Source organism: Sycon ciliatum, chromosome 11 (assembly GCF_964019385.1).
Source record: "Sycon ciliatum chromosome 11, ocSycCili1.1, whole genome shotgun sequence".
Taxonomy (NCBI): Eukaryota; Metazoa; Porifera; class Calcarea; order Leucosolenida; family Sycettidae; genus Sycon; species Sycon ciliatum.
In genome coordinates, this window is record NC_088653.1 from 3490175 (window position 1) to 3508899 (window position 18725).

The window sequence follows — 18725 nt, forward strand, 5'->3', positions numbered from 1 at the left end:
CTTTTTTCACCCCAACCGCACCTTCTCAAGAAGATCATGACCGAAGGGCCACTCGCGTACAGGTGATATGGCTCCTACATGTTACCTTCCTTCCTGGTCCTGCGGGACGGTCTTTCATCCGTTCCCAAGGTTCCATTCTCTGGAATAAGCTGCCGGCTGAAGTTAGATGTATATCAAAAAAGGGTGAATTCAAGAGCACCATCTGACACTCTATCAAGTTGATTATCCCTACCTCTTTGTGTCTTAGCCTCTAGAACCCCTAGTTCTTCAATTCAAGTAATTTCAGCTTTAGCGATGTCCATTAATGTAGTACAGATTCGACTCTAGGTTCAAAAGCAATTAGTAGTGCATGGTGATGACGCTACAAGCAACAACATATTAACCCGTGTGTCGCAGTCGTGGCTCATCGCAGGTGTTGCAAGTTGCATATACAGAAACGTGTCAGGGGAGATGGTCTGAACCTCACACAGGCAGTTAAAAGCCAGACAGAGATGCTTACCTTTGCAGGTGGGTGTTGATGTCAATGAGCGATCAGCCTGGCATGTCGGTTGGGCTTCTCCAACTAGCGCATGATGAGCTTTGCATGAGTATGTTACTGTTTCCTGGAACGATATCTGTGATGCAGTTTGCTGCCCATCTGTAATATTAGGTACGGCACATTTGACAGCTGTAAATAATACAAAACGCACACCAGAAATCCCCAACAGAAAAACACATCAGATATTCACACCAGATATTCACTGACATCAGGAAAAAACAAGAAGGGGACCTTCATAAAGAATTACTGTGCTCGCAAACCATGGTTTCATTTTCGAAACCGTTGCAACCTAGCAATTCGACAATGTGGTTCTGCTTTTGAGCTAATCAGAGATTTCCAGGCCAATTGCTACTGAAGAACCATGATACAAAAATGCTATTGCCCTCAACCCTGCCCCTCAGGACGTCACCACTGTTCAGTTTGCTGAAGACATCTCGCTGCATGCGAGCAGTCCACAGCCACAAGTTATCTCCCAGCGCCTCACTCCCTCCAGTTCAGTACCTGGCCACTTGGTAGAAGAAACGTGAACTGATCCTCAACGAGACCAAGACTAAGATACTTGCCATACCACAAGGTAGAGCGACTACCCTCGACATCAATGTTATATGAAATTCACAAGTCTTACCAGTAGTCACATCTATAAAACACCTCGGCCTGCATTTTGACCCGGACAGGAGTTGGACCACAATGGTGGACCATGTTGCTTGTCCCCGTTGCCTGCAAAATTGCTGTCCTGCTACGACATACTTCCTCGCTGCCATATCCATGCCCACTAACCTACTTCAGATCTATCATTTTGCCAGTATTTTAGTATGTTTCTATTAATTACTACCCGTATTTGTGAGTTGCTCAGGAACAACGTCTACATAGGCTGTTCAAACATGCCGCTCGGGCAGTCTGCAAGTCGCCACTGTGGACCAGTACTCCTCCCCTGCTAATTCGAATGCATGTATGTGATCTAGAGGTTTCTGTGCACTTGAATATGTTTTGTTTCATCTGGCTAGGTTTGTGTAGTATCCTTGCCTGGCTAGTATGGAACTTTACCTGACCCTTTACTATAGCCTAAATTAGTGTATCCCGTACGTTAGGGTACGGGGCCTGTTGCATAAAAGCTGCTGCGCATTTCTGTTTTCATCAGGGCCGGGTTCCACTGCGGCTCCGCTGCTCGTCTTTCGCGGCTTGAAGAAACTTAGACAAATGACTTACGTGTGCATGTTGAAACCTGATTACTGCCGTTGCACACTGGTTGATTACCTAGATACTCATATCCACTGTTGCACTGAACCATACCATCGGCTAATATATTCGAAATTTGATCACTCGCTTGTCTGTTGCAATCTAAAGAGGATGAAAATCGGAGAGAAATCGACACCCTTACAATACTGATTCGCGTTTGTCAAAATCAATGCCAGTTATATGACTTTGCACATCAACTTTGCAAAAAAACACAGTGGGTGATTCTGTCATGTATGAGGAGTGCTGTTAGATAGGGGCGTCTGGTTTTGTACAACTAGTTTTCGCGAAGCTTCCCCCTTTCTCTATCTCTGATATTGCTGACCAACCCTTGTTGGGGTGAGCAGCGCCTCATGGTTCGACATAGGCAGTTTGTAGGTATAACAATTGTTTTCGTACGCATTCAACATTTATGACGGTTTAGTACAACTGTATTAGCCTGAAATAGACAAAAAAATATATGGACCGGCTGTGGTGGGTGTTTGCTACGAAGTGGGCATTTGCTGCGAAGTGGGCGTTTGCTGCGAAGTGGGCGTTTGCTGCAAAGTGGGCGTTTGCTGCGAAGTTGGCGTTTGCTTCGAAGTTGGCGTTTGCTGTAAAGTGGGCGTTTGCTGCGAAGTGGGCGTTTGCTGCGAAGTGGGCGTTTGCTGGGAAATTGGCATTTGCTGCGAAGTGGGCGTTTGCTGCGAAGTTGGCGTTTGCTGCGAAGTGGGTGTTTGCTGCGAAGTTGGCGTTTGCTGGGAAATTGGCGTTTGCTGCGAAGTGTTCGTTTCCAGACTTTACAGTACTAGTAGAACCAATTCAAAAATGCTGCATAACATTGGATTTAGTTGCAAACTGCACATAACACCCGTTCTTTTTTTCTCCGAAATATTGGTCCCCTGGGGGTAGAGGTGGGAGGTGCGGAGGGGAGGGGGGGGGGGATGGTTGAGAAAGACTCAAGTGCCAACAGTATGTGTGACACGTGTTTTGATCTGCCTTTTGAGGAAAAAACTGGTCAGAGCCGTCTAGGTCCAGCCTGGTCCCATAGTTCGGATGGCTAGGGCATTGCTCATGACAAGCAAGGTCAGGGTTTACAGTTCTGGTGGGTCTGGCGGTCTTTATGGCATTCTTCCTTTGTTTGAGGCAGTTCACTTCCGACTGATCCTTTGAAAACGAAATGGTTTAGTATGGTTCAGGCCTCACACATCCACCTTGGGCCTAGGCTGCTTTCAACTGTGGAAACTTGATCCCGATCCCCCCGACCAGATCACTTCGATCGGAAGAATAAAATCGAATGTGCACAATTGATTATCATTCTGTTTCAAGACCCTGGCAACAGCAATACTGCATCTTATCCTGCACTACAGTCAGAACTCCCATATCCCGTCCCTTGTGCCCACTCTGCTGTGGAGTGAAGTACCCACTCATGGCTTGCTGCGCTGGGGTGACCGGCTGCGGTGTCCGGCGACAGTCGCATGGCATGCCTCAGCATCTGCATACCTGTCTTTCCAATGGTGGTTGACAGTGGCTCTTCCCGACAGCGCTGGTGCAGGTCGATGTTCGATATCCTGTTCGGGAGCCTTATGCCAATGAGGCTCCTGAGTTGGCATCTGTGGCATATACACATTTTATAGATTTTCTATAATAGTTCGATTTTTTGTGTCCTTTAGTACAACGAAGATTACTGCTGTGTGTTGTACGAAAACTTGTTTGAATCCATATTTTTCTCTACACCATTTCTTCATATTTTCATCGTTTTATTGCACATCGTCTCCACCATTTTTACATTGCATGATTAAAGTACACAAATGGCGGTTCAGCCAAATTTATTGATTGCGGTTATTAAGTATTGTTTCCTCGCCGTTTGTTTAAATAATACTTGGTCCGACTTATTAAAATGTGCGCTTCGCTTCAAACCTCAAGACTATGTCCAAAGGAGCACCTGTACTAAAATATCGACCAAGAGACGATAGATAGATTACTACTGTGTCGTTTCTTGGCCTGACCTTGTAGTTTTCATCTCTGCTGGTGTTTGAGGGCGCTTCTTCAAGTGCGTCAGCCTGCAAAACGTCGACATTTTTTCATCTCCTCCAAGCTACACTGCGCTTTCTTGATTATTTCACTCCATAGGCACGATTTAGACGATCGACTTCGCCTCCTCCTCGTGCAGTACGACTGCCAGAATGGTGGCTGTAGGTGTTTTCGCCTGACGCTCCCACGACACTTTCGAATGAGGCGAGCAAGTAAACCATCACGCATAAAAAAATCACTTCTCATCAGGGAGTAGTACAATACCATACTGGTATTGCACTACTCCCTGCTTTTCATCACCGTGTGCCGCGCGCGCGCGTAGAAGTTACTAGAACTACAGAGTCTGATCTGTGTCTACATGACTGTCGACACAGTCAGCTGCATCAGACCGTGCGCGCTCTTCCCTGCCTGTTTCACGAATCCACTGGCCCCGTAGACTGGCGATCTTGTGACGCATCGCGATCGCGCCTATGAGGAGTCGGCGGGGACTCCGCGCCATTCACGTATTCACCCTTTCTGCGCTACAGTTTTCCAGCCAGGTTGTCGTCTGAAAGTCGACGTCAAGGGCGGTTGTTTATATCGATCAACTTCTCGACAATCTCTTCTGTACTCTTGATTCGTCGGCCGCCACATCGTGAACGAATGCGAGAGAGATCAGCACAAACTGGACGGAGCGATGCAGGTGCTTTCTGCACGAGTTTCTGGATGACGAGTTCGCTGTTACTTGATTCTTCCAAGGAAACAGCGACTGCACTCGGCGATTTCAATCCGCCAGGAAGCACTCGAGAACGATCACCCAGGAGTTTCTGGTACTCCGTGACAATTCCCCATCGCAGTGGGGTGTTGATTTCAGCACCAGGCCTTCTCTGTGTTGCGCGAGAAGCAACAGGAGTCCTCTGACGACAAAATTTGCACGCAAAATACTCGAGTCGACTAGGATCCTGAGACGCTGCCTCCTTTGGGATTGGAGCCATTTCTTCTTCAACATCACAAATCCACAACTGAAGGATAGTGTTAGGTAGCTGGAAAGTTTGTTCCGTCCTGAGATTATTTGAATTTGTTTGGCTGACGTTCGAAGCGAAACGCACATTTTAATAAGTCGGACCCAGTAATAATAATAATAATACTTCACTAGTTTGAGGGAAAGAGGCAAACGGAAAAAGTCTGAAGAAAAAATTGACTGTCACCACCAGGACTCGAACCAAGGACCCTCGCTTGTAGCTAGCGATGCTCTAACCACTGAGCTATGGTGTAGTCGTCATCCCAGCAGAGACTGTTCAACATTTTCTTCAGACTTCGTAACTCACACTTCCAGTGAATCCACACAGGCGGGTGGGACGCAGCCCTCACTGTACCCACACACTTCACGTACACTCTATCAAGCGGGGAGCCCCAAGTCATAAAATCTTCACTAGTTTGAGGGAAAGAGACAAACGGGAAAAGTCTGAAGAAAAAATTGACTGTCACCACCAGGACTCGAACCAAGATAACGAGAGAGCTTGGAAGCCCAGGGCCCTACGCTATGCTTTTTTGCCTTGATGACCTAGAGAAAAAAAAGGATAGGCATGTTATAAATTCTTTAAAGAATTCCTTTTTTTTAAGACATAACCTGGGATTTGAACCCGCACGATTGCGCGCCCTGCACGCATCCCCCGATACACTTCGCATACATACTAATTCTTTCAAGTTGTTTCACATTGTGATCTTGCATATGAAAGCCCTATTTGAATATGCATTGTGGCCACCGTCTTTGATGGCACGGTACGGTAGGGGATAGGTACGGGACAGGTACGATCGAGGGTAATACGACACCATCTCCCGCACCGTACCGTACCATCAAACTCAGCTGGCCACATACAGCTGCCCGCAATATTCAAATAGGGCTTTCAAACGCAAGATAATAACGTGAAGCAACTTGGAAGAATGGGTATGAATGCGAAGTGTATGTGGGAATGCATATAGGGCGATGGTGTGGGTTCGAATCCCAGGATATGCCTGAAAAAAAAATAGAAGAATTAAAAAAATTATAACATCCTATGCTTTTTTGCCGTCAGATACGGATAGCGCCAGGCGTGACACAAACAAACAAACAAACAAACAAACACACAAATACCAAACGAGAGAGCTTGGAAGCTCAGGGCCCTGCGCTATGCTTTGTTGCCTAGCTCATCGTGCATGTTGGTAGAACTGATGGAAATGCTTTTTCCTTTGATTAGCTACATCATTGTATTGCAAAAACGTTTCAATGAAATACTGAAGTAACGTCTTCTGCAAAGCTATGGTACCGGCGCTTACTCTGCCGATCACGGGCGTTCTGGAGTCGACGGAATGTCTGTCCTGACGTTTCCTGGGACCGGCGCTGACTCTGCCGATCACGGGCGTTCTTCTTCTTCTTATTATTATACTGACGGCAACTAACATCCATTCTGATTGCATTTACTCGTCTCCCTACTTCGTATTAGGCCTTGGCGGATAATGCTCAAAAAGGTGGCAGATTCTGCTCGAAAAGCAGTGAAATTGGCAGAACCTTACAAACCTTATGGCGTGCAATTCCTCGAATTCTGCTCCATTTCTTTATCCACATACCAAACATGCATGAAACCTACCAGAAAAAGTACCGAATTCTGCCAATTTTTCTGCCGGCATTATCCGCCAAGGCCTACTTCGTATTTCTTTCCAGAAAATCTCCCCATACAGCAGGGAGTCGTTTACATAATATGACTCCCTGCTATACATCTACATGACTGTATATACGTTATAATTATGATGCTATCGGCCTACATGCGATTCCCGGGCTGGTCGACAGGCGGCCCAGCCAGCCTGCCAGTGGGATCTCGGCCTCGCACACAAATCCACACAAAATGTTACTGCACTGAATGCATTCCCCCATACACTTCGCATATATATTCATTCTCTTGATGGTACCGTACTCTTGATGGTACGGGACAGGTACGGGATAGCGCCAGGCATGTCGATGGCACAAACAAACAAAAGTATTGTGGCCAGCTGTCTTTGCTGATACGGTACAGTACGGGACAGATACGGGATAGCGCCAGGCGTGACACAAACAAACAAACAAACAAACAAACAAACAAACAAACACCAAATTAAAGCTGTGTGGACCCTGGCTAGCGCCAGACGTTACTAAAGTAACGTCTTCTGCATAGCTACGGGAATTAAAGCTGTGAGGACCCTGGCTAGCGCCAGACGTTACTGAAGTAACGTCTTCTGCATAGCTACAGGAATAATACTCTTTTTTATTTGATGAGGTCAGCATTGGCAGGACCGGCTATTTGTACAATTTTGATGTGTTGTATGCCAAACCGGTTTGCTTTGGGATAGAGGCTGTGAGGAAAGTTGATAGACTTGAAAAGAGTCTATTTAGGAAAACACATCCTTTGTTCATCATGCTCACATTCCCAGCTCAAAAATAAGAAGGAAGACAATCGCACAGAGACTAAATCAAACGTCACAACTACTGAGCAGGGGTTGCACCAAGACACAGCAGTACTGGTCGGGCATTGATGCCTCTGCCAAACTGAATGAATACTTACCAAATTCGCATATGGCATAGGCTTCCCTTAAAATGTGTCGATTCCCGTTTGTGGCTAAAGCAAAATTTGGTTGAGGTAGTGCATCAACCCATGCGATCAGTTTAGACGAAGATAAATTTCCTACGCACATCCCATTAAAGGATTTTTCAGTAAGAAGCCTTCCATTCTTCAAGTTGCAATAAGCTTGGCTAGTTTTGAACTGGTAATGTGTGCCCAGCGCTGTTCTTTTTAAAATTGCATTGGTGGTACTGCAATACCGATAACCTGTTAGACCTGTATCCTCTGTAGGGGAATACGTGCAGATGTTAGAGTGAAGCACAAAACGAGGCAAAATCGTCATGCACAACAATGGAAAAAATGCAAGAACATGAGCCCATTCAGTGCCCAGGACGAGATAACCCGTCCTGAAACACCCACCCTGAAGGGCCAAGAACAAGAATACGTCACACATTAGCATTAGTATATTACATCAAATCCAAGGTAAATACTAAAAGGTTTGGGGAAGTGAACCACCTGAAAAGAGAAGATTTTACTTTTTTTTTTACTTTGCTTGTCATAAGCAAAGCTCCAAATACTGAGCTATGGGACCAGGCCGAACCTATAAGGCGCTGACATGTTTTTCAATCCAAATGCAGCTCACAACACCTGCTACAAATACTAATGGCATTTGAGTCTTTTTCCTTAGAGTCCTCGTACCAGGCAGAACATTTACGCGGCGCTTATGGGATATCAACAAGAGGTTTAGCCGCGCCAAGCCCTATTTCCGTATCACTCTGAAAGGCATTCCAGCAGCTGGCACCATCGGCACAGCAAGCCCCGGACACTGCAATCCGTCTCCCTCTCCTGGACTGATGCAGGAGGTCGCCGACCTGGCAGCCATGGCAATCGCCCCGACAACACGGCGCACGTACACCACTGGCGAAAGGAAATTTACGCAATTCTGTGCGTTGCAGAGATGGACGCCCATGCCGGCTACAGACACGATGCCCAGCTGCTTCGCAGCACACCTCACACAATCGGTTCAACCACAGACAATTCATGTCTACATGGCCGCAGTACGCAACAAACATCTCGAAGCCGGATTCCGAAAACCAACGATGAACGCATTGCTGCCGCCACGTGTTATGCGAGGCATCAAGAGGACGGCGACTGACCCGGCAATCCAGCGCACTCGCCTCCCAATCACCATTGATTTGCTGCGGAAGCTCCTCAACCAACTCAGCCTGGACCAACGGCGTCACCAGCAGGACAAGGGCATGCTCAAGGCGGCAATGGTGCTCGCCTTCTTCGGATTTGTTCGAGGCGCTGAATTCACTGCGCCTCCAGCCGGGCTTGACCCTGCCACGCGCCAGGATGTGACTCTGGATGTCACTCAAGGACGCACATATATCCGCTTCCACATCAAGCAATCGAAGACGGACCAACTCTGTCAGGGCCATGCAGATAATCAGTAGTACCACTTCACAACCTTGCCCGGTTGCCGCCCTCCTGGCATATTTTACAGTCTGTCCGTCTGACGCCACTGACGCACTCTTCCGCTACCGCCCTGGGAGACCGCTGACCAGGCAGGCACTGACAGAAGAGCTCCGACAGCTTCTCCCACTCACGGGAACACCCAATTCACGCGATTACGCTGGTCATTCGTTCCGCATCGGTGCCGCCACAACTGCAGCCATGGCGGGTACCCCGGACTGGCTAATCAGGGCAATGGGCCGATGGAGAAGCGACACTGTCTTGCGCTACATCAGGACAACCGACCCAGACATGGGGACTATCCTACATGATTATCACATGCCAGATTCGGTTGCCCAGCACTCCATGAATCCTCCATATGATGTGTGCTCTCCACTGGTCTGCAATAGAGAGTGCATGCGTGTTAACCCGCATATCAATAAGTGTACGCTCAAAACGACTGCCCCACGGACCATTGGCAGCGACATCCAACCAGGCACGGTCCTCCACATTCGCGGTCCGGTAGCGAAGACGCTCCTCCGTCAGCGGTTGCAGCAAGGGCTCGATGGACACACTGGTCCACACCTCGTTCAGCAACCGGGCCGTGACGTCCCGAATACCATTGTGTCTAATGGAGGGAAACCCTCTATAGGGGCACGACAGGGAATGCGGGGCAGTTGCCTCTTGGCCGCTAGAGCAGTATGACGGTACCCTGGCCGGTGTCCATCCGTAACGGAGGCAGAGTCTGTCCCCGAACTCTCCCTTTGATAAATTAAAATGATACTTCTGGAGCGGACGTCACTGCTGCGCTAAATACTGATTGAATAGTAAATTTTGAATACTGAATACTGATTGAATACTAACGTTTTTTAAGATACACTGTCAGCACATAAGGCTGGTTTTAGTATTGACATACGTAGAGATTCGTGCTTTGAATAAAAGACTGATTTGAATAGATGCCTGACTTGAACATCTCTATGACACGGAAACATTTGCTCATCTATCTCAATCGTGAAAAACTTCACCTAAACCTAACAGAAAAGGTGTTTTCAACAGGACTCAAGAGTTGTAAATATTGGCACGGTGCTGTATCCACTATTGAGATAACCAGTGATCAGCTAGAATCATTTGGGAAGAGAATTCAGTGACGAACAGGATAAAAACCTGCCGCGTGCTCTTTAAATACTGATATGGGTGCAACTCACCACTACAATAGGGGACTGAGGATAGAGTTCCATGCTCCGTGCACATTGGAGTGGCATCTCCCACTATAACATAACCTTGCTTGCAGGAATATGTAGCACGATCTGTCCATTGAATCTCAGACCCATTGACAAAGCCATTCACAATGGGAGGGACGGAGCAGTGAACAGCTGCAAACGGAGTGAAGACAACAGAGACACAGAAAGCTAAAAGTCTCCTTCAAAAATCGAATAGACTGCCACATGTCATATGCTGTGAGCCTAGTCACACCCGGTTCCGTGCCCTCTCAAGAGCTGCATGCTTGGTAATTTGTTAAATTTCCCCGCATCTATTACTTTGCGGAGATCAGCACACAATTCATTACCGAAATAGATTTTCAAGTTCCAATCATCAGTGAAAAAACCGAACTGAAGCCAAAAGGCGATCGCACCAAGATAACATATCAAAGAGAGTGATAGAAATTAACTGTATATATTTATTTATTCCAAGCAATACATGGCTTGGGTAGCCAATGACCACTTTGCGTGGGGATTGCAGGGTTTTTATAGCCAACCATGGCTAAATAATGGCTACGTGCTGATACATGGCACATGGCGACTACCGATTTGGCACAGTTTTTACTTGATAACGTGAATATAGAGTAGTAGTAGTAGTAGAATTCTGCCCGCACTGGCTGTTGCTGAAGCTCCGATTGTGCTCTCATCCGGCTCATGAGCAGTATTACGGGGTAACTGAACGGATTTTTCTCATCAAGTATACAGTGTTTTACTCTCTCTCTCTCTCATTGCTTTTTCATCCATGTGTTATGGTAGTTTTTAATTCTTGTTTTTTTATTTTTTTTTCACGGAGAAGGCACACAGCCCAAAAGTGCCGTTTTCAATGAAGTGTTTTGAATTTTCCTGATAAGAAACACTACAGATGGCCTTAAACTCACGAAAAGATCTTCAGTGCAACAACATGTTCCTTCTGATTGCACAAATCAGGCTTATGGATACATACACAGACAGCTTCGAGGACCTTCAGCTGGTGTACATAATGCACATATCCTCATGTGGGGTGTTTGGCAGAATACTTCCTCCGCGTCATTAAAATTGTCGCTCCCAATAACAATTTTTCGAATTTATTTTGTCCACTCGAAGGGCAAAACAATCAGCTAAAAATTGAGGCAGAGCATTGTCGACGGACCAAGCTTTAGATTGTGACCTCCCGCTTCGCTTAACTTGCAGCTGAGGTCGGTGTCTTCATTAGAGTTTGAGGCAGACCCTTCAGCACCAAGCCATATCCTGAACAAGTCGCTTGTTCAAATTCTTCAGGTAAAGAAACTCCGTTTTCAAGCGATCCATGCCTCCAGGCTGCAGGCGATGAAGGCAAGGTAGCATTTTTCAAGTACACTGTAACGAACTTCTAGCGGGACAGCGTAAGCAGGTCCTCACCTTCTTTCCTTGGCAAGCGCTTTACTGATTTGTTGGTGTTTTCAGACCCTCTACCTTCCAAGAACCATGCGCCAAGAATAGCGATTTTTGGAACTTGAGACCACTTTTCACTTGCCATCATCAACTTCAGTATTTCGTATTCATAAGAGATACCAGGATTCTTATACCCGAGCTTGCAGTATTGATAAATGCCCACGCGAACGATGTGGGACGGCACGAACTAACATGCGCCATGGGGCGGAATAGTCCGGAGCGCGATGAATTTGCTTGGTACGGAAGAGAGCTCCGACCGAGTCCGAGACCACCTAGGCTTCAGTAAAAAGTGGACATTGCGATGGAAGGATAGCACCAATGTTTGAACACAGACAATAGCGATTCCGACTGTCTGACTAAGACGAGCCAATTCACAAGCTTTGCGATGTGCGAAGCGACAATTTTAATGAAGCGGAGGAAGTACGTGCAGGCCCTTCTGTGTATTTGTGTGCACTGCCATTGTGTGTTTGTGAGTGCATGCCCCTATGTGTGTATTTGAGTGCATGCCCAGAGCGGGTGTGCATGTGCACATAAAAGGTCGGTATGCATATAATGCGTAATGCGTATGAGAAAGTGAAGGCAAACACACACGTGCACACACACACACACCTACACACACTCTCTCTCTCACACACACACACACACACACATACACACACACTCTCTCTCACACATACACACACACACACATACACACACACACATATACCCCCTCCCCCCTCCCCACACACCCATACATTACATATACCCGTGCCATATTATTATCTTTATTCTCACGATGGCAGTAGCCAATAAGAGAGAGACAGTACTATGTGTTATCAATCAGAGTGGGTCCAATAAACCGGGAGAAATGTTGGCTAGTGGCAGCCGTTTCTTTGAAGAAGAAGAAGGAAGTACATACATCGTGAAGGTAGACAGGCGAAAGAGCTTGACTAAGATGCTATACCTAGGCTGGGCTGCAGCGGGGCTTGGAGCATGTGCAAATACACACAGCATGTTCAAAGCTGATGGTCCATTACCTATATATACCTCGTCGCATATCCATTGCCATGCCGCCCCTTCAAATGATAGAAACGCCAACACATTCTGATTACATCTGATACCAAATGCAGCATAACATACATATTTGACCTTGAATCCAACTTACGTATGTCGCATACGATGTAGCGATCTACAGCTTGTTGAACCTTGTTACCAGCAGTATCTGACAACATGCCTTTTTCATCTGGTGAGCCTACCCAGGCAATTAAATCTTGACTTGTCAAGCCCGAAGCACACCCAGCTTGGAAGGAGGACTCAGAGAGAATGGATCCATTATAGAACCGGCATATCTCTAGGCTTACTGTGTAGTTGGTTACGAGGCCTAGAATGCTGATGCTTGTTCGACCTTTGGCCACCTGGCAAGCTCTGCTGTTGCTCAGCTCTGTAGGCAAAATAGGCAGAAAGCAAAAGAAGCAAAATATGGCAAGGAATATTATTTGCACAGATGATCCCTTGCAGGTTATAGAGTCTACGTGCACGGTACAGTGTGTAAACCGGTGGTAAAACATAACATTGAACAGTTAGTTTGCCAGTTTCCAATCAGTGCACTTCTGCAAGTTTGTATCCCCTGACCACGATCTGTATCCAAAGAGCACTATAATTATAAGTGGTGCTTTTGGGGCACAGTCTTCCTCAGCCTACTCAAGCTCAACTGAAGACGGGTGAATTTCCCGAAACACTATGTTTTGAGCATGGAGTGGTCCTTTCTTGCAGGTTTGCCGAGTGGAAGAATCGATGCACTTACCGTGTGCTGTTCACTTCTCGTGTGCTCTGGATGGCAATTTTCAGTCAAGCAAGAACGTGCAAGCAGCCAATCCAGTGACTGCAGTGTGAGAGTTCCAAGCGCTAATCAACAATATATGGCCCAACTTCTGCCAAAACCAGGCTTAGGGTGAAAATCATTTTTTTTTTTGAGAAAAATGATGTTTTGTAAAAGGTTGTTTCGCGTGGACGCTCGAGTGCAGTGAAGTGGAACCAAAGAGAATCTCGCTTGTTTGAAGAAGTAGCAGTCATGGCAGGAAGAGTTTCAGCAGTCAGGGAAGTCAAAGGGCTTCCGGTAGAATATTCCCTGCCACTCCTCTAAGTCACAACGAAGAGTTTTCTAGCTGATCGAACGGATTCCATCTCCTTCACTCAGGGATGGCGAAATTTCTGCGCTAGCTGCTGCTTGCGGAAAATGGTGAAGAAATAGTCTCCAGTTAGAGTCGTGATGGCGATAGCAAGGAGAACCTGGACGACATCGATCCAGCCAATCGAAGTATGGAGATACTAGCTGTTTCTGGGCCTCACGCAAAGGGAACACGCGCAGCAGAGCTCATACGTTTGCAGCAAGTTCACGAGGAAAAAGACTTGAAGCGCAGTGTGAAAACTGTTTTGAAGTCCTTGGCGATGAAGTGCTACTGAATGCCAGGCGAATGAGTGAGCAGATTGAGAGGCCTCCACTCGAGACTTTACTCGCTGGACAGCTAGCTGCCAGGGATTGTACGGCGTGCCGAGATATTCGCGAGATTTGACTTGCTGGTCAGCACCAAGCAGACACTGCAGCACGCCAGCACACTGTGCGCATACTATGAACAGTGGAACAGTTTGAAAGGCGGTGTTCTTTCTTTTTTCTGAACAGTTGTACTAGATTCACCCTTCAAAAGGTGCCATCTCGACTGGAGTCGGGTTTCCTTGTGGTGTGTAGCGCCGGAGCATGCGAGTACATGTATTCAGCCCCAGAACGTGCTGAGTGAGGAGCAAACAAAACATGCAGAACTGTGCATGGCCACTACACAGTCTACAGCCTGTGAAGGCTGGCCAAGGTGCCAAGGGGCCAAGGGGCCACAACAAGCCTGCCCCCACATACCTACCTTGTTATGTCACCTAAACAAAAATGATCCATGTCTCTTCCTTCACTCTGGTGGATCTCTCTTCATTTCTTTCCTGTGATAACAATTTGGTTTTTTTTTGGATTCTTTTAACACAATAGCCTGGTGTGTTTGAGGTACTTTTAATACCACTATGAGTATATTGGATGGCGGGTTGAACTCCCGTCAGGTCTCCTTCTGGAGGGTATTTCTGTTCCTCGGACTATGTCTAAGTTTTTTTGACAAATTAGTAGTGATAGCCTGAAGCCTGGGCTTGTTTTTCACCGGAGACATGAAAGAGCTGGAGCACCGTCGTGCCGTGTTGGCACGTTCAACGTTCGTTCGCTGCGGACTAAAATCAAAAAACAACAGATTATTCAGGACTTTGATACCTACCGCCTGGACGTCCTCGGCCTGACTGAGACATGGATGGAAGGCAACGGTATCGATGTGTTGGACAATGGCCACACATTGTATCGTTCTGGAGGCACTTTGTCCAGAGCTGGAGTAGGAATTCTCGTCAATCAAAATATTAGTAGAAAGGAAGAGGACATATGGAAACGAGTTAAGGGTAACTCTCCACCACTGTCACTAGATACTATATACAGTCAGAAAGTGCAACAACTAGGCACAAAACTGACAAAGTACTGAGACATTCGACGTCCTGACACCTAGCTTCAACACATCTCCGTAGCGCTAACCGACGGCCTTCCAACTTGGAAGGTTCAAGGTTATGGAAAGACCAAAAGATGGGGAAGGCAAGCGCAACGAAAACGAGCACAAGCTACAGTCCCAACGGAACAAAGAATGTCAATTGCCACTGGACGTCACTGTTTGGTGACAATCGACATTCTTTGTTCCGTTGGGACTGTAGCTTGTCCTCGTTTTCGTTGCGCTTGCCTTCCCCTCTTTGGTCTTTCCATAACCTTGAACCTTCCAAGTTGGAAGGCTGTCGGTTAGCGCTACTGAGATGTGTTGAGGCTAGGTGTCAGGACGTCGAATGTCTCAGTACTCTGGCAGTGTTGTGCCTAGTTGTTGCATTTTCTGACTGTATATAGTATGTCGAAGGTTCGATGGACTTCTCGTGTGCTGTGGATGGCAGTCGTGAGTCAGTCAAGTGTCAAGTAAAGTCGGCGGAATAGCGCGAGCTCCAGTGTGGGGAGCAAACCCTTTCTTACAAATCATCGCCGAAGTCGCAACCACTACTTCGTATATAGTATCTAATAAAAATATTTTAAGAAATATCGATTCGTACCAATTCTATTCAAACGAGTAGTTTCGCTACGGATACTGCTAACTGGAAGTCGTAACAGTAGAGGGGTATCAATCATCTGCTGCTACGCTCCTACCCTACAACGTTCCACAGCTAACCCTGTTGAGGCTGATGAATTTTATTCCTTGCTGAGCAAAGGTGTTGGAAATGTTAATCGTCGTGACGTCTTGTGGGTACTGGGTGACATGAATGCCAAGGTAGGCAGTTCGCCAGCTGGCTCATCGAACCCAGTAGGAATGTACTCAAAACACAGAATGAGTAATGACAATGGAAGCCGTCTAATTGAATTTTGTGAGATGCATCTACCGCTACTAGCTAACACAATGTTCAAGCACCGCATGCGGCATCGTGCAACGTGGTTTGCTGATGGCTTGTGTCATAACGATGGGAATCAAGTCAGGAACATGATAGATTTTATCATGGTACGGAAATCGGATGTGTCAATTGTCACTAACGCGCGGTCATACGGAGGCTTCATAACCCGATCGGATCATCATCCAGTAATCGCGGATGTTCGACTTTCTTTCAAGAAGTCGAACAATGCTCCAAAAGCCAACCACCGATGCTTTGTAACATATAACCCGCCTTCTGCCGACACGCAGAAACAATATCAACGTATTCTGTCTGAGTCACTACCCGTCGTAGCGTCACCATCACCGTCATGGCAGGGAGAAATTGATACTCTATGGAACAGTTTTGTGTCGACTGTACATGGTGCCGCATGTACGTCTTTTGGTATTCAACCTCGGCGTGCTAAGCCAACTCGGAGCACAAATCCAACTATAAAACAATTATCCCAAGACCAAAAAGATCTCCACATACGCATCCATGCTGAGCCAGATCCTGCCAGAAGAAAAGCTCTAAAAGAAGAGCGCAAGAGCATTCAGCACAAAATCAGAAAAATACTGAGGCAGGATGGAGACGACTTCTGGCAAAGGCAGGCAGAAGCTACTGATGCTTTACGACCTGACCCACGCTACTATTACAATGCAATCCGGAATCTTTGCCAAATGAAGTCGGACACCAACACTCCTCCTGTTCGGCTGGCAGACGATGATGGCAATATCATGACAAGCATTTCAATGGAATCTCGACACATTTAGTAAATACTTCCAGTCAACATTTCATCGCCCTGGCCTACCCAGTGATTTTCGTGGCTCGCAAGATATCAAAGATGAGGAATTGCCGTTTACCACCCAAGAGGTCACTACAGCAATCAGTAAACAAAAAAAGGAGGCGCCGTGGGACCCGATGGAGTCAGTGCGGAAATGCTACGAGCTGCTAAGGACTTACTCAGCCTTTTTCTTCAATGCAATACAGAGTGTTGGGTATTGCCCTGACGATTTGCGCAGTGGATTGGTAGTACCTGTATACAAACCAGGCAAGCCACTCGGAAAACCGAAAAGTTATCGCCCCATCATGTTACTCTCTGTAGTGAGAAAGGTGCTGACGTCAGTTATTACTAAACGTAGCACGGATGACATCACAGTTTATGTCTCTGAAACCCAGGCTGGATTTCGTCCAGGTCGCTCAACCACTGATGGTGTATTTTACAAAAGGTCGCTGTGTGAGCGGGCCTTGCTTGGCAACTGGACATATTCCGTCACCCTTCTAGATTTCTCTGGCGCTTTTGACACTATAATTCGCACCACAGCACTTGACAGGTTAGATGAAGCAGATATCAGCACAACAACCATCAAGTCTCTACTTTCCAACACGACAGCCAGGATCAACCTGGGTGGCTCCCTGAGTTCCCCTTTCCCAACTAACATCGGAGTGGTGCAGGGAGACCCGATGTCCCCTATTATGTTCATAACATATGCAGAAGGCACAATGCGCAATGCGCAAGATCAGGGAAAGATGCACAATTCGCTCACCAATGCCTGCTCCAACAACGCAGTACGCTGACCATACTAATCTGCATAACCGAAATGACGATGAGGCGAAGGCTCTTGTTGCTGAGTGTGAACCTATATTTACCGAAGACAACCTCAAGCTCAGTACACAGAAAACTGAATATGTTGATGTTACAAGAAACAGCAACGAATGGAGATCAATCAAACTCCTGGGTTCTCTATTGGGCTCTGCAGAAGACGTTGACATGAGAATCTCAAAAGCAAACAGGGCGTTTGGTTCGATTTCTTGGAGACGGCATTCCTTTCAATCCCGACTGTGTATGTTTAACTGCCTCATAATGCCGATCCTTCTATACAATTGCGGACTGTGGACTCTGTCCAAATTGCTGAACCACAAACTGGACAAATGGCAACGGAGGAAGCTACGCGTAGTGCTGCAGATTGTCTACCCGCAACTTATAAACAGAAACAAAACAATCTCCAGTTAGTGCCACATGCCGGCAACGCAGGCTGCTGTGGTTTGGCCATGTGGTGTGAGAGGGTCCGGAATCCGCCTCGTTCCAAGCACTGGAGCTATCAATCAACACCAACGACATAAAAAACTCCGTGGCCGTCCGCCATTGTGTCGGATAGATACGATTCGGCAAGACCTGAAGGCAGCGGATCTCTCCGTGGAGAGCGCTCTCCAAGCTGCAGGAGATAGACTAACTTGGCTTGACACTGTTGACAGATGCATCGACTCTGCTCCTGTCTAACAGGTTCAGGGAAGATGCAAGCTGTGTTTATTATTATTAAGAGTCGACACACACCTGTAATATTTTGTTTCCTGACCTCCCATGCCCGGTAGAAGCTGAAAATAGGAAAAAGTCATTTTTGTGAAATTTCACCCTAAGCCTGGTTTTCGCAGATTCTGGGCGATATTGTGGTGTAAACTTGGTCAACCGATAGAGTCATGCATACTTCCACACTCCCTAATCGTTTTGCATTGCAAAGATGTTTCTATCAGTTGAAATAACGCACAAGACGACCTAGGTAAAAACAATAGCCTATACTAGGGCTCCTGGGCATTCAAGTCCTGTTGTTTTAGGTACGTTACTGGTAAATCTGAAAGAGAAAGATTTAGCACAACACTGGCCGAAATGATACTGGAATATCCTTTCATAACTGAAAACCTCTCTCCTTTTTCAAATAATTGTTATCGTGTTTTTAATTTTAATCGTTGCCACTCCACCCTAGTCTTAAAGTT

At 46.7% G+C, this 18725-nt stretch overlaps 1 protein-coding gene across 1 annotated transcript in view; it reads right to left on the minus strand.

The window, feature by feature from the left end:
* Positions 1–12267: 12267 nt before the first annotated feature.
* LOC135827703 (sushi, von Willebrand factor type A, EGF and pentraxin domain-containing protein 1-like) overlaps positions 12268–18725 on the minus strand; it is a 57233-nt gene continuing 50775 nt past the window's right edge. Inside the window, exons 17-18 of the mRNA XM_065340156.1 lie at positions 12607–12882; positions 12268–12332 (exon numbers count right to left, since the gene is read on the minus strand). Of these exons, the coding sequence (XP_065196228.1) occupies positions 12268–12332; positions 12607–12882 (341 nt within the window). The remainder of the gene's footprint in view (positions 12333–12606; positions 12883–18725) is intronic.